The sequence below is a fragment of the Nycticebus coucang genome, chromosome 1, assembly GCF_027406575.1.
Source record: "Nycticebus coucang isolate mNycCou1 chromosome 1, mNycCou1.pri, whole genome shotgun sequence".
Lineage (NCBI taxonomy): Eukaryota > Metazoa > Chordata > Mammalia > Primates > Lorisidae > Nycticebus > Nycticebus coucang.
The window spans coordinates 45,008,816-45,024,599 of record NC_069780.1 but is presented as its reverse complement, the minus strand read 5'-3'; the positions used below and the strand labels follow the sequence as shown (position 1 = coordinate 45,024,599).

General features: G+C 35.9%; 1 protein-coding gene across 2 annotated transcripts in view; it reads left to right on the top strand.

Annotated features, from left to right (window-relative positions):
- Window positions 1-15,784, top strand: part of SEC24D (SEC24 homolog D, COPII coat complex component) — a 129,292-nt gene that overhangs the window by 46,726 nt on the left and 66,782 nt on the right. For both annotated transcript variants that reach the window (XM_053572074.1, XM_053572053.1), the window contains exon 9: window positions 15,450-15,588. In XM_053572074.1, coding sequence (XP_053428049.1) covers window positions 15,450-15,588 — 139 coding nt within the window. The remainder of the gene's footprint in view (window positions 1-15,449; window positions 15,589-15,784) is intronic.

The window sequence follows — 15,784 nt, the reverse complement described above, 5'->3', positions numbered from 1 at the left end:
AAAATGAAACAATTAGAATTAAGCAGTAATAGAAAATGAGGGACATGCCTTTTCAGATAACTGTAACCGACAGTCAGGGAAATTGCAAGTTTTATTTAAAGTATCGTTCCTAAAGATGGATGAATACATGAATATTGTTATTCTACATGTGAAACACATTTTTGATTGTTTTTCTCTATAATAAATGTCTTATTTTTAGGTTAGTAAAATCTTGGGATTTGATTGCTTATCTAATATTGCCATCATTACTTCAGTTTAAAAACCTTCCCTTAAAGATATCCTGCTTTTGCCATCTACCAAAAGATTTTATTTAGTAGTTGTTTTTTTTTTAAAGTTGATGTCATTGTTTGACAGGTTCCAACCTGTTTAAGCATGCTATTGTGTTAGCAACAGCTTATAAAAATAAACCAAACCCTAGTTTGATCAGAGAATGTTCCCTGTGAACATTTGCTTTGGAGATGTATGGAATTTCCAGGGCATAGCTGTGTCATCATTGTTTAACAATTCATATTCCCAACCATAAATTGTAAATTTTTAGTGTGCTTAAGTGAACCCATCCCCACATTCAATACGATTAACTATGAGGTATTTACTTAGCAAAAGTGATTGCTTATATTGTAAGTTTTTTTGTTTAGTAAACTCTTTTTCAATTTTGATACCACACACATATTTTAAATTAAGGTTATGGGGGGGGGGAAGCAGAAAGAGGGGTGGAGGGAGGGGGGTGGGGCCTTGGTGTGTGTCACACTTTATGGGGGCAAGACATGATTGCAAGAGGGACTTTACCTAACAATTGTAATCAGTGTAACTGGCTTATTGTACCCTCAATGAATCCCCAACAATTAAAAAAAAAAAAAAAAAACTGAAGTAAAAACAGTACAAAAGTCCAATGTAAAGGATTTAATATTTTAACTAGTTTAATTTTGCATTTTATTTCTCTAGAATAGGAAATCTTTACATTTTGGATAATGTATACATGTAATTATACACGCAATTAAGTAATTTCATCTATAAACAAAGTGGTAGAAGATTTTACTCCATTTGTGACTAGACTCAGGAATATCTGTGTATATTTTTAGATTATAAACATAACAGTCAAAGTAATTTCCTTGCTTATTGAATTAGCAAGGATAAACTTTTTTAGAAGACTAAATTTCAGTGGATTTTTAGTCCACTACTCACTTAGCTACAGTTTGGTGATTTGGAGCAAAACGAGAGCAGTTATTCTTGACTAGGTTTCTTATAGAAAGTCAAGCTGCCAATTTTCAAGTATGCAGCTAATACTTGTACAATGTAAAAAAGGCTTTGATGGGGATAATCTCATTGTTATGGAGCATAGTTTCACGGAAGATTTTATATGAGTCATAACTCAATAAATAAGAACATTTGTCCTATTATTAAATACTGTTTGAATTCTTTCTCTTCATAATTGTTCATATTCTGACAGGTTCAGTAGACATGGAGAAGGTAACATTAGAGAGATTGAAAAAGGAATAGACGTCAACTGATAAATGAGGTTAACAAAAAGGGAAAACCTATCGGAGAATAAACCCAACACCAATGTATTCAGTTAGGAATAGACTTCACATTTATCACCTGCAGAAGGAATGGCTGGTCATGCTCTTAACTTCTCAACCAGTATTGCTTCCATGAGTTGACATCATTCTGGCAGAATTTCTACTGCTGTTTAATATATCAAAGAAAAAAATTGTACTTCACTGTAGCAGTTTATGTCACGATGGCAGTGTGTCATCCTTCTTTTAGGAAGATAACAGCTTGTGAAGTAGGCGTTATCCCACTGTTATAGATGATGAAGTTCACAGGTTCTGGGGCTATCAACATTCTATAGCTAATAAGTGTTACTGCTAGAACTCAACGTTTCAAATTCTAAGTTTTTTAAATCCATCTGGCTGCAAACGAGCTTGTTAAACAGAACTTCTTTTTCCTGCCAGCTATAGTTTTAGCAATAGGCCTCTTCCTCCTCCTGCGAGCTCATGATTTATCTTGAAATGTCCGCTTTAGATTTCCAAAGGTCTTTTGGCTTCAGGCTGCTGCTTCATACTCCTTGAAGACGGACATGTCTGAGATTTCATCAGTGGACGTGACGTAGAATAGGGGTCTGAGTTGAATAAATGGACTCTCCTCAGGGTTGAACAGACATTAAACAGACAAAAATAAACCAGACCACAGCATGGTGGTTGATGTGTGGGTATTTTAGGCCTCCAAATTACTCTCTTAGTGTGCTGGAACGCTGGTGTGTCTTACTGTCCTTTGGCAGCAGTTAGGTCTATTGGAAAACATGTTGCCAATGAAGTAAAAGTGTCCATACTACTTTGGATATTTTCATACTTCTAAATGACTACAAAATTCTCTTATAGTCCTATGACCTCTTTAGCAAACTTTGTGAGTAAAGAAAAAAGTCATTTAAGAGATGATTGATGTATTTTTTACCATTGCTAGAAACAGCTCAGTTTGGTCTTAAAAAAACAGAATGAAAAATCTTTAAAATATTATAATATATTACAATATCATCTCTTATATGGTATTAAAGAGAGAGGTTCTATTTCATTATAAAGGATAGAACAATAAAATAATTAGAATTATTGATCAATACATGTTAGGAGCCAATAAGAATTGACTACATTCTTTGAAGCACAATATATAGTAACTAAATGGTGAAATACTGGATTAGGAGCCAATAAGTAATTTCAGATCTCTACTGTGCCTCGTGTTGTGATCTTGGGTCTCCATTTTCAAAAGGGAGAATATCCTATCAATCTAGAAGGCTGATGGTGTTTGTGTTACTTTTCAGGTCATTACTGAGCATTCAACATGAATTACCATTTGTTTATGATATCTTACATGTTGCTAAAAATTTATGTGAATGAATTGCACAGCCCAACTGAAAGTGATTTCACTTGTATTATACTTTTAGAATAAGTCTGTAGTGTATTATTTAAAAAGAACATATGAAGATTGTGACTGTGCATTTTTATATGTAGCACAAATTTAGCTAGGTTAATATTAAGTCTGCGCTGAGATTAAACTGATTGCTGCATAATATCATGACTCTAGCGGACTTTAAGAAGACTTACAACCAATTAATTTTAAGTGAAAGCTTTAAAAGCCAGAATTTATTATTTAAAGTGAGCAGTGTAATCTTATCTGCTTTAATGCTGTATTTTTAAAGCATAAACATAAAAACTTGGAAATATAAAATATACTCAAGTAAAAAAGAATAATGAATATAATGTTTAAAATACTTTTTTATATAAAATTACTTTAGAAATGGAATCTCATCCAGTAAGGTTTTTGGTCATTGTTTATATAATGCTATGAGAAAGTACTATGAGAAAGTTTGGCAGCTGAAGAACAGAATGTTATGCCCTTTTAGAACTTAGTGTTAAAGCACTGCACCCAGTCATGGGGAGAATCACATTTGTCAGGGCAAAGGTCATTAGAATTCTGTTTTAAGTTACATTTTAGAAGCTAAATGCACCAAGCTTATTTTATCAATCACAGAATTATTCATATAAATCTTTTTTTTGAGTGGAGATTAACTTCAGGAGAAATAAGAATTAAATGTTCTGCCATGCTTTACTTTTCTGCAAATAGGGTGTAGACTTTTTGACCTCCAGGCCCTGGTGGTTGCAGACCACTGGGATCCACACCAGACACCTTGCATGTGGAACGGGGGGAATGAATGAGAAGCCACCCCCAAAGAGGAATGTTTTAAAGCCTTCTTACTATCATTTCTGTTGATTCTAAGACCCACATTTTCTCACCTGTTAACATTTCTAAAATAGGAACGTGTCCTGTTGACAAAGACTTCCTAGCACTGTATCATGTTCAGTTTGAAAGCTTCAGCGTCTCTTAGAACTGCTGGGATTTTAGAGTCAATGAAATATGCTACCTATATCTTACATTATGATCCTAACTTGAGTCAAATGTTGTGACTAATAATACAAGGGTTAACAGTGCATGCAACTGATGTGCCCCTGGTCGTTAAGTAAGAGGAAGCCAAATACTTTAAGTTTCGTAGGGACCAAGTTCTTATTAAATAAAAGGGGCAAAAGGAATCAATAAGCAAAATGCTGTTTTTATGAAGGAAGGAAACTAGAAGGGAAAGAAAGTAGCAAAAGAAAACTCTATCTAAACTTTTAATTTAAGTGTTTGTTTCTTGAAATGTTTGAAAGTGACACCCAAGTTTGGCTAAAGCACAAATTATTTTTGAAGTGATTGTCAAGCATAGAGCATTGTTATAATAAGTACAGTGATAAGGGCAGAAATTTGGGAGTCAACAGAGTTAGTTACATAACTTCATTCTATTACTTTCAGCAGCGTGACTTTGAAAAATTTACTTCATGTTTTGTCATTTCTGTCACAAATAAAATTATAATAACACCCCCATAATTATTTAAAAATAAGATAAGCTAGTTAGTCATCTTTATCATTATCACTTACTATACAGTATTAAATTTCACTATGGAAAGTTTTATTCTAACTGAGTAATCATTGATTTTGACTGCTATGTATAGGAAGAGAAGTTGGAGAACTTCAGGTATTCTATTTACCTGAATTGTGTACATGTCAGAGGAATATAATCAAATCCCTTCAGCGATTCTAGCTACATACATTATATAGTACAAGAAGGAGGAAACTGAGATAGACTCCATGATTTATATTCACATATGAGGGGGGAAAGAGAGTTACTCGTTCACATTTTAAAGGGATGTTGCATGGTATCTAACATTAGATGTTGTATCACTATTTTCTCTGTTTTTATTATTCCTTTATAAGCACCCACCATAACATAAATGGTTCTGTAGTCTTTGTTTTTCCATAGGTTGTTTCGTGGGTATTTGCTGGAATAATTTCCCCTCAATCCCCCGCCCCCTCCACCCTTTCAGTCACTTCCTGAGGAGAGCTTTCCAGGGTGCCTGCCCCATCCGTGGACTCCCTTGTACCTTTCCTCACATGTTGTAGTTTGCAGTTTTATATATGTGTATTTGATTAATGTCTTTCTTCTTCTATTGGGTTCCATGAGAGTAGGGCCTACATCTGACTTTGCTCGTCAGTACATTTCCAGGACCTAAAACAGTGCCTGGAATGTTTTTTGCTAAATAATACTAAAATATGCTATTTTCATCACACAATGTCATTTATATATATTGTAGTATACTAGAATCTGAGGCCAAGTGATTTGATAAGATTTTTCCCCATAGATGTCTGTACTCAAACATTTACTGACCTTGTGTACAAATACTGTATTTGATATTGAAAAAATTACAAAGTAATTTAGGAAAGGAACTGCCGATTTAGAAGCCAAGCTAAGGCCAGGATCCTGTATTTAAGAGTCATCTCTTTATGCAGTCATCTGCCATTTATTCGAGTTTCCAATGAAAATTTGTTATTTTTTTTGTTATTATGAAAAAATAGCCATTTGGGGATCCACTACAATTACGATGGAGTGTGTTCAGGGTGAGATGGTCTCGACACCAGGCCTCACCTGCTTAGCTTCTAAAATCAGACTGTATTCTGCTTTTAGTATGCCTGGCAGATAAAGACAGCTTTGTTGACTGGAATAACAGTGGCTTAAGGAATTTATTGGACAGTAAAATTCCTTGTAAGTTGAGCTTAAGTTTTACTTTTATTCACTTCTTCGCCAATGTTTTTTTCAACATCATCTCACTTTGTCAAGGTATATTATGTGTAAGTGTGTGTATATGTGTGTGTGTGCATGCACATGTGGGCCTTTTTGGGGGAGGAGAGAATATATGAGCAATACATGTAAAAAAAGAGGATGAAAATCTTTAAAATATTATTCACTCTTTGGGACAACATGACCATCATTAACTTTCTTAAACAATATTTCTGCAAATACAGGTAAAACAGAAGAGCCATAGTTATAAATGTAGTATTTGTAGACATCCTGGAACTCATCTACCTCAAAGATCCTAATCTTAAACTGTAATTTCAAGTATATCGTAATCTACCTAGGAACAAGATTAAGTTTCTTTTGTTCTCTCATATGTGATTGCCCTCTACAGTTTGAAAAGTTTTTAGAAATTCTTTACCTAAATACTTTAAACATAATTTTGTCTACATTACATCTTTCTTCCAGGAAAAAGACAGAAAATGTGTATTAGCACATATTTATAAATTTTATAATCTACTTAATTAAGAATTCATATTCTCCCTTAGTTTATTATTGATATATAATAAATACATAAAATATGTATTAGATATATAAATGTATTTCTCTAGATGCTTTTGGTTACACATTTTTAACATTAAATTTTTTCTCAAACTTTTTAAAACTCTATTTTGAAAAACTTTCTCCTCTGAATGATTTTTGGCTGTTTGTCCAAATCAAATTAACTCACGAGATGATTCACTGTATCACTGGAAGTGGCCCAGTGCACTAGGGATGGTTAATCACCAGTGTTTACATCGATAACAGATTGAACTGCATGACTCCGAGAATCCTATATATTTTTTCCCACTCTGAAAGCATTTTTTTTCTTTTATAGAAAAAGTTCCAGAAGTATCTGGATAAATATATAGCTTCTGTAGGTGTCTACTCTGAAAAGAAAAATGGTAGTTTGAGTTCTGTTAAACTTCTTTGCAGGAACAGTTTTATAGTTACATAATCATTCCTAGGATTTAAGAAATTTGTCTCTTATACCATAATCTGGATAATACATTATTATTTTTGTAATGGTTTGTGAGCAGTATCCAAAAGACTGTTGATCTGTTTATTCCACCTAACTTCAAAAAAGATTTAAGACTAGCCCTTCATTCAATTCAATGAGTATTTCTTGTTCACGCATTATGTGCCAGATGCTCTTCTCAGTACTTGCCATATGTCCGTGGACACAGCTGGCAGAGATCTCTGCCTTCATGGAGCTTACATTCTAAGAGGAGAAGCAAGACAATGAACCTGATAAAAAGATTATCTTCTGTAATGGAAGAAGGAAAAAGCAGAGCAGAGGAGGGAATGACAGTTATCTGTGAGTGGGTGGAGTGCAGGCTTCAGATTAAATCAGGGGATCTGCCTGGGTGGTGTGGTTCACACCTACAACCCTCGCACTGTGGGAGCCCAAGGTAGGAGGATCAGTAGAAGTCAGGAGACCAGTCTGAGAAGGAGAGGGACCTCATCTCTCCTAAAAATAGAAAAATTAGCTGGGTGTTGTGGTCAGTGCCTATAGTCCCAGCTACTCGGGAGGCTGAGGCAGGAGGATTGCTTGTGTTATATTTTGAGGTTGCTGTGGGCTAGGCTGAGGCCAGGGCACTCTAGCGTGGGTGATAGAATGAGACTTTGTCTCAAAAAATAAAATAAATAAATGAATAAGTAAATAGCGGGGTCAGGGCATGCCTCATTGAGACGATATTATTTAAATACAAATCTTTACTTAAGGAAAATCTCTTGAAGGTATTTTCATGGCCTTGTAAAGACATGAGACAATGGAGGGAATACTTGGCCTAACTTGTAATTCTGGCATTATTTTTAGCCCCTCTTCTTTAAAGTAGAATATTTTACAACTTTCTTTGAAGAACAGAAAGCTGCCAGTTTTTCTGCTGTCAAGGAAACATGCTTGATTCAGAGGGTTTTTAAGCCTAAAACATATTTTTATTATCTGTAGAATATTGTGCATTGTTACAGCAATTAATTATGTCTTCTGGAAGTGCCTGTAATTAGACAACAAAATATAACTCTCTCATAGAGATAAAAGATAAATTATATCATGCCTGTAATCCCAGCACTGTGGAAGTCTGAGGCGGAAGGATTGCTTGAGCTCAGGAGTTTGAGGCTTGTCTGAGCAAGAGTGAGACCCCGACTCATGAAAAAAATTGAAAAACCCAGCCGGGCACCTTGGTGAGCGCCTATAATCCCAGCTGCTTTGGAGGCTAAGGCAGCAGGATGCCCACAGCCCGAGTCTGAGGTTGCAGTGAGCTATGACGCCATTGCACTCTGCTCAGGGCATAGGGTAGAACTCTGTCTCTACAAGAAAAAAAGAAAGAAAAGAAAAGATAAATTATAATAGGTCAAGGATTATAAGAAATGTGGGAAATGTTGCTTAACTATAGAGTTCCTGAATGTCATTGTTCTTTGAGAGGGAATGTCTGACTCAAAAACTTCAAACTTCTGCTCCAGCAGGAAAAATAATGCTGATCTTTACAAATATGCCTATAACTTGAAGGACGGTGTCAGCATAACCCAATCTAAACAGACCATTTTTTGCTTAAAAGTCATTACCTACCATTTATAGTTTGGTCATGAACTAGGATTGCCATTCCGGGAAAGTGATATTAAGTTGTTCTCTTGACTGCGCTGGTATTTATTTTCCCTTTGAAGCTGTGGATGCCCTCTCTCCAGGAGAGCTCTTTCATAGACTTCAGTGTGGAGTCTGATGTGACCTTCCCACCAAAAAGCCCTCCTGGCATTACAGGGCTAGGGTAGAAGGGTCACAGCTGTGTTTGCTTAAATACAATCTTGGCTATTCCAAGAGTCTCCTCTTTAGTTATTTGTGCATATTTTAGATGAACTTAGCATATTATGGTTTATCACACCCAGATTTGTAGTGATAAAAGAACTGGCAGATAGCCTCAACTCCAACTCTCTCTCTTTCTCTATTTTCTTTTCTTCCTGCCATTTTTTTCCTCCCTCACTCTCTTTCTCTCTCCTTTCCCTCTCATCCACTCAAATATTTATTGAGCATTTGCTCTGTAGGCTCTTGGGATCAACGATGAACATGAAGTTGTTAAGGAGTGAAGTTTTTAGTTAGAAGTTTAATTTAAAAATGGCAAGACGCCTTCTTAGCGCGGTGGGCAGCGCGTCAGTCTCATAAAAATAAAATTGGTTCACCACATTCAAACATCTTTTGAGTTTATTTAAAAGATAAACTCAAGAGTTTTATGACTTGAGTAAAATATAGTAGATGATGAAACAAAAATTCTAAAAACTTCTCATGGTAATTGTAAAACCTGTGGTAGAATTTATTAATTATAGGCAGGTGTCAAAACCTTTACCAAATGTACTATTTTTCCAAAGACGTCATTTGTACTATTTTTCCAAAGACGTCATTTTAGTGAATAGTGACATCTCTTAACTGTCTTCTGTCAGAATCGTAACAACAGATTTGAGGTAGTACGGTGTCTGTGTGTGTGTGTGTTGTGTCTTACACCTACTGGTCAGCATGCTACTGTGCTACCTGGCTTTAAGGCTTTCCACAAAATCACCCCAAACTTACTCTTTGTCACCCTTCATCACAGTTGTACTAGACTGCTAGCTGATCACCACCAACGGTACCTTGGGCTTTTCTTCCTGTGCTAAGCTGTTTTCACTGACTGAAATGCGTCCCTGCTTCTCTCCCGACAGTGGACATGGAATTTCTTACAGCTGCCCATCCTCTTCCTAGAAGAAAGCCTTTACTGACTGTCTTCCAACAAGTGATTTCCTCTTTTACTTGTGCCTTTTGCAGTAGCACCTATCACAGGTTTCTCTGAGCTTGTGACAGTGTGTTATGTGATAGATATTCTGCTTGTTCACTCAAAACCTTTTGACTGACCACTCTCTGGGGTATGGTGCTGTAGAAGATAATAGTGAACATGCTGGTCCCCAGAGTCATGGGTTGAGAACTTAGCAGAGGTTCCAAAAAGTAAAATTAGTTTTCAACTATAAGTCATCATACAGATAATAGTTATGAGCTCATATTTATTCTGAAAAGTCCGAATCAGTAAAATTTTTTACAATTTTCAATGCTGAACAAAAAACCCAAACCAAAAAACTACCAAATTAAAAAGATGTCCACATCTGATATTATATAAGTCCTAAGTACCGCTATAACAGAACAAATAGACTCTGTAGTAGTGTTGTTGAAGAAGAACATTGAAAATTATCTTTCAAATGCCACTTAGTTTAACAAGAAGATAATTTTCTGGAAACATAGCAATACCAAGCATTAGGTTATGAAGAGCCAACTAAAAACATTCTTGAAAAATATAAATATAGTCATAGAATTAATGCAATGCATTCAGTTTTCTTATCAGGTTTCTTTTTAGAAGATACAGAATAAGATTTTTAAAAAGCATTCAGAAACTATTATTTCACACTTGTTACTTCTCTCTAAAAAACATTCACACAGTAAGTAGCCTGCTGACCGGTACTTTTTCTGCCACACAGGCAGATTAAATATCATATATGGTAAAACTAAAAATGGAAAACACATACAACTGGCTTCTCCTTTCTCTTTCACATGGAAATGTCTTTACTAACTCCAGTTGACACAGACTCTTTTCATTTTAGCTTCTGGGCATAATCCCTTGGGAATCTGACTCTGCTCATCTTCTAGCGTGCCTAATCATCTGAATGTTTAACATTTTTAAAGGGTAGGTTGTTCATCACAGGTTCTGGATTATCTTTTCACATACCATTTCCATGTTTCTACTTATATCCTCCAATTAATCCAAATTACCAACTAACCTCCTCTTGAGATTAATTTCAAAAAGTAAGCAGCACTCCAGCCCCAAGAAGGAGCCATGTGTCAAAATTACATTGGCAATTTGAAATCATTGCTGCTAGAGATATACATGTATACATATTTGCAGTGATTTACTGGGAGGTATGATCTAATGTTGGATTAGATCCTTTATTAAGCTGGAGGGCTGTGTCACACTTTGGTAGGTCACTTCTTTTAAATCTTCTCTTCTGATTTAAGTCCCACTGTAGGAAGAATTTCACTCTCATAACCAGCAGCTGCCTAGCTCAGGCATTTCCTTTAGGTACTTCATAAAGTTGAATATTAGTGCTATGGGAACGACTGTATAATCTCAGGACACTAGTTATTTTCCTAGAGGCATCTAAAGAAGAAAATAAAATCAGAGAAAAGGGAGGGAAAGTGTACATTGAAAATGGGAACTATGCTGTTTTCAAAATTAGTATATGAGTGTTTTAAGAGAAGGCAGATAGTTGGTTAAAGTGTGTGTGTGTGTATTAGAATTTACATGAAACCCTGGTGCTAAACAGTAAGGAAAGTGGGTAGTGGGGCAAATGTGAAAAGAAAGGAGAGACGGGAACTGTTTCACCTAGACAAGTGTGACATTACTCATTTGGGACATTCCCTGAGTTTGGGACTTGGCTAATCTCTCTCACCCCTCTGTCATCACTATCGCCTGTGATTTGAGGTTCCACCACAACAATCATTTTACCATCGCGGTGTCCCGGTGAGGTGAGCAAGCGTCTCTGTTGTTGGTAATTTTGTACCGGGATGGCTCACATGGAGACTAGGAGGGGCGCTGGCAGTGTGTCTCACGTACCCTTTGCTTTCCACGCCATCTTTAGGCTGCCTCCTGTGCTTTGTGGTTGCCTCTTCCAACAGCACCTCTATTTTCCTACTAGTTAGTCAGGGAAAAGTCAGCAGAGAATTAGAAACATTTAAACTAAGTTTATCTTGGTTGTTAGGTTAGTAAATTCAGTATATTTCTGTCATTTCTGTATAATTTTATGCCTTATAATTCATGTTGTTTCATTTCAGTTCACCCAGAGTATTTTTAAACCAGTAGCAAAGTTTTGTCAGGAAAAGCAAGTTTAGTTTAATGTTATTAGAGTTACATGAAATGGATGCAGCCTAATTATCTTGTGTATTTATTTCGTACCAATAAATTAGGTACAACTTTAATTTTTAGTTGCGCAGTGCCACCTACTGGATGGACATTATAAAACCACCTTCATATTTTTGGCTTTCCGGGTTTGGTGTTTCATCTACTCTTTGTAATTCCTTCATCACTTTCTTAAAACAGAAAATCTACGGCCAGATTTATATATTCTGATTTTTCTTAATACTATAAATGATGAAACAAAAATCCATAGCCTGCAGACTTCACACAGATTCTTGATGGTGGGTTGGTTTACATTGTGCTTCATTTTCTTTGAGCATCTGCTTTTGTTTTGGAAATACAATCTGTGAATAGTTTAACACTGACTTGCTAAACTAAAAAGAGCTTTTGTTGATGAAGTTCATCCAAGTATTCTTTCTACTCAAAGCTTGCTCTTTTAATTGCATGTGTGTGTGTGTGTGTGTGTGTGTGTTTGTTTGCTATCTTTCTATCCCACTACATCATAAGTCTCACAAAGGTATACCCAGTACGAATTGCACAAATGTTCAAGTTACCTGAGAGATGGCAGGAATACTTGGAAAACTGATACTGCCATGTATTTAACATAAGAAAAATTTAAAAATTTCATAGTGGTATTAAAAAGGTATTGATTGATAACGTACTGACAGCAACTTCTTATATGTGGAAAAATAAGGAAAAGTTGTTTTTGTTTCTGTTTTGATTGTTTTTATCATTTTAGTACTGAGCCTAATTTCTCAGTGAATGATATTCTTACTTGTGGTTCAAATTAACTATGGAATTATATACCATGTGCAAAGAGAGATACCTTTTATTCAACTAAAGATTTTAATTAAAATTAGTACAGATATAATATTTGGCACATCCCTGTCAATCCAAAAATACAAGGAGAAGATTTAAGTTATTCTCCTCTTCCTCCTTTGTCACCTTCCTCGTGAGTTCCGTGTTGCTTTAACTCACTCACACCGCCCAGGGCCAGAACCAAGAGCGGCCAGATGAGGTTTGGGAGCCATTCTCTCGCCCCTTCCCTGTTTCCATTTAAGAGAAGAACAAAAGAGAAAGAGCAGGCAGGGGTGTACTTGGAGCTGATCATTAAAGCACATTTATAAACAAAACTTTTAAAACACAAAAATATTTCTCAAATAAATATGGTGGAAAGGAAAGAAAACAACTTAGGGAATTTTTTGAAAGTAATTTGATTTAAGAAAAAGCTGTACACACTAGGCTTGAACTCAGAGGACAAGTGAGATTAGCTCTTTATGAGATCATGTACACTACTGTAGATAAGCAGACATCTGGAGAGAGCAAAGGAACATCTCTGATGATTTTCAGCATGGCCTGGGAGAGGTGGAACAAGACAGTGTAATTTAGAAACCCTTGCCCAGTTGCCTGAAAATCAAATGTAAACAGTTAAAAAGCTTTTAACATTCTTTACTGTCACTTCTATTGTCTGAAGACCTTGCTTACCTATCCATCGTCTGGTTTCCAAAAGAGTAAGAATTTGGCAGTGGGGTGAGGGGGGCTTGTAAGTGTATTTAATAGCCTAAATACAGTTATGACTTGACTCTAATTTATTGCTATACATTCATTTTTCAGTTCTGCAAGTTTGAATCTGCCAGGACTGGAATGCTGAGGTGTTAGTTGCTGACAATTTCACAGTAATTTTAGGCTAGGCCTGCCTTTGAGCAAGTCATATCAGTAATAATGTCAGATTTATTCCATTACCCCTTTCTTGTCTAGAAAATAATTGCATCATGTTGTTTCTAAAGTCTCTCAAGGAATTCATTATGGCATTTGAACTATTTGAAAATAAAAGGATAAGAAAAGTAAACTAGGGTGAGTGAATGCAAATTGCAGAATTTCTCCTATTTTAACTTCTGAAAGCATCTCCTGATCTCAGAGGTTGAAGTTGAGAACAGAACAGTAACCAGAGGCACCTTTGATCATTGCATTTTTTGATCCAGAAGAAGGTACTTGGTCAGTACATTTTTTGTTGTCTTTCATTTCTTATATTTCTAGCTCCTTTCATTGTCTTAAGAATCTTTTTTTTGTACCTTCATATTTTTGCTTCCCTCTTGTTCCTTCTTATCACCAGCTAAAGAGAATAAACATTTGTCACTTTATGCCTTTCAAACTAATGGTTTGTATAAAAGAGCACCGTCCACATCAATACATGAATTTGTGTGTGCGAACATATATTTAAACCAAGTTTCTTGCATGTTTTAAAAATTCACTGTGACTCTCAACTTTTAACCACTAGATTGTATCAGAAGCTTCTGAAAGGTGGACAGCAGATTCTTTATCTTCTAGATTTAGATCACTTTTGCAATAACATTTTACAATAACTGACAAGTTAGCCTTGGGGAACTGAAGCCTATCTCATGCTCAGCCAGCTATAACTTTTCTATGAACGATAACTCTGTCCTGAGCTGAGTGGTTTTGAGAGAGGACAGGTTGTTCTGGATAGAAATGATGTTACAGCTGTTTTGTGCAGACACAGTGCTCTGTACTGCACTTGTATTACTCATCTAATCCCTGTCACAGCCCTACAGGGCACCGCCAGAATCGTCCCCATGTTGTGGATCACAAGAGAATGGAAGCAAGAAAATCCAATCCATCTGCTGGCTTCCTTGAGGCAAGGGGAGGGGAAGAGGGCAGTGCAGAGGCTGCATGAAATGATTTAGAATGCTTTTTTTTTTTTTCCTTTTATATCCTTTCCCTGATTCTGTTGCGTCTTGAACTAAACCTGTTTTTTCTGCTTTGAGACCTCACAACCCATTTCTGAAACCTCCACAGGGCATCAGTTTTCACATTGAACATCTGGGCAGGGACAAAGGGGGATCTTGGTTTTCTAATTAGGGTTGGAGCAGAAAATGGTCTGGTGACTCCACCCCACCCACCTGCCTCCTGCTCTTCAGGCCTTCTTGAAAAAGCAGTCCACTTTACATCTTTTTCATTAAAGAAAAATTTAATTGACATGCTAAACTCTACAATTCTCAGGATTTCTTAAAAAATATTATTTTTAAGAATATTTATAAAAACAAGAAGAACCTTTGTGGTTTTATTTTGAAAGCCAGAAGAGTTGAAAAACAAGGCAGAGTTCTAATGCTGAGTGTTTTTACTTTCCAACTGTAAAAGACGTATAATGATTTCTGCATGTGTTTATGAGGAGAAAGCAACAGAATGATTTATTTTCAATCTGGCAAAGCATAAGCAGCCACTTTGAGTATTCAATGGAACATTTGTCATCTGATAGAGTAACAGAAAAGATAGAATCGACCTCCTTACCTAAATAAGTCAATGTTACTGCATATTTTTTCAGATAGTTGCATTTTTAAAAGTGATTTTTTGTATACTTTGAGGGAACTATCTAAACAACATACTGCTATGCAAGCTAGAGCTTTTAAAACCAGACCCAACTCTCTTCTTTGTTTATAGTCTATGAACAAACTTAGCAAAATGTATGATGCAAAGTGTCTGGGATGTTTTTAACATAAGCACAGTTAACCTTATTACCATCATTATACGTTCTTGGCCTTTCCACACACATACCGGTAAATACACATATGCATGTAGACATAGATGTAAGTTTATAAATGAGATACAAACTTAAAATAATTTTTGTTTGGGTATTGTGGATACCATGTTATTGCTACAAATTCGTGTGTTATCAAGAAAAGCATCTTTACTGACCTGGGGCAAATGCTGAAAGTGTACAGTTTCTTGTAGAGTGCCATTAGAAGACTTTTAAAATTATAATACCTAGAAATCTTATACCTGCCTATTAATTTAATTTTATTTCCTTCTTATAGACTCCACTTTTCTTGGTAAATCATGGAGAGAATGGACCAGTCAGATGCAACAGGTGCAAGGCCTACATGTGCCCATTTATGCAATTCATTGAAGGCGGAAGAAGGTATCAGTGTGGATTCTGCAACTGTGTGAATGATGGTAAGTGGTGCCATGAAATTCTTTTTGTGAGAGTTCTTTATTATGAAATAAAATATACTTCTTAGCTTGCGAAAAATAGATTGTTTTTCTATATAATAGTACCTCCTTTCTCCTCTTCTCTCCCCCCTCTTCTCTCTTGCCCTGGGTAGAGTGCTATGGCATCATCATAGCTCCCAGCAACTTCAATCTCTTGGGC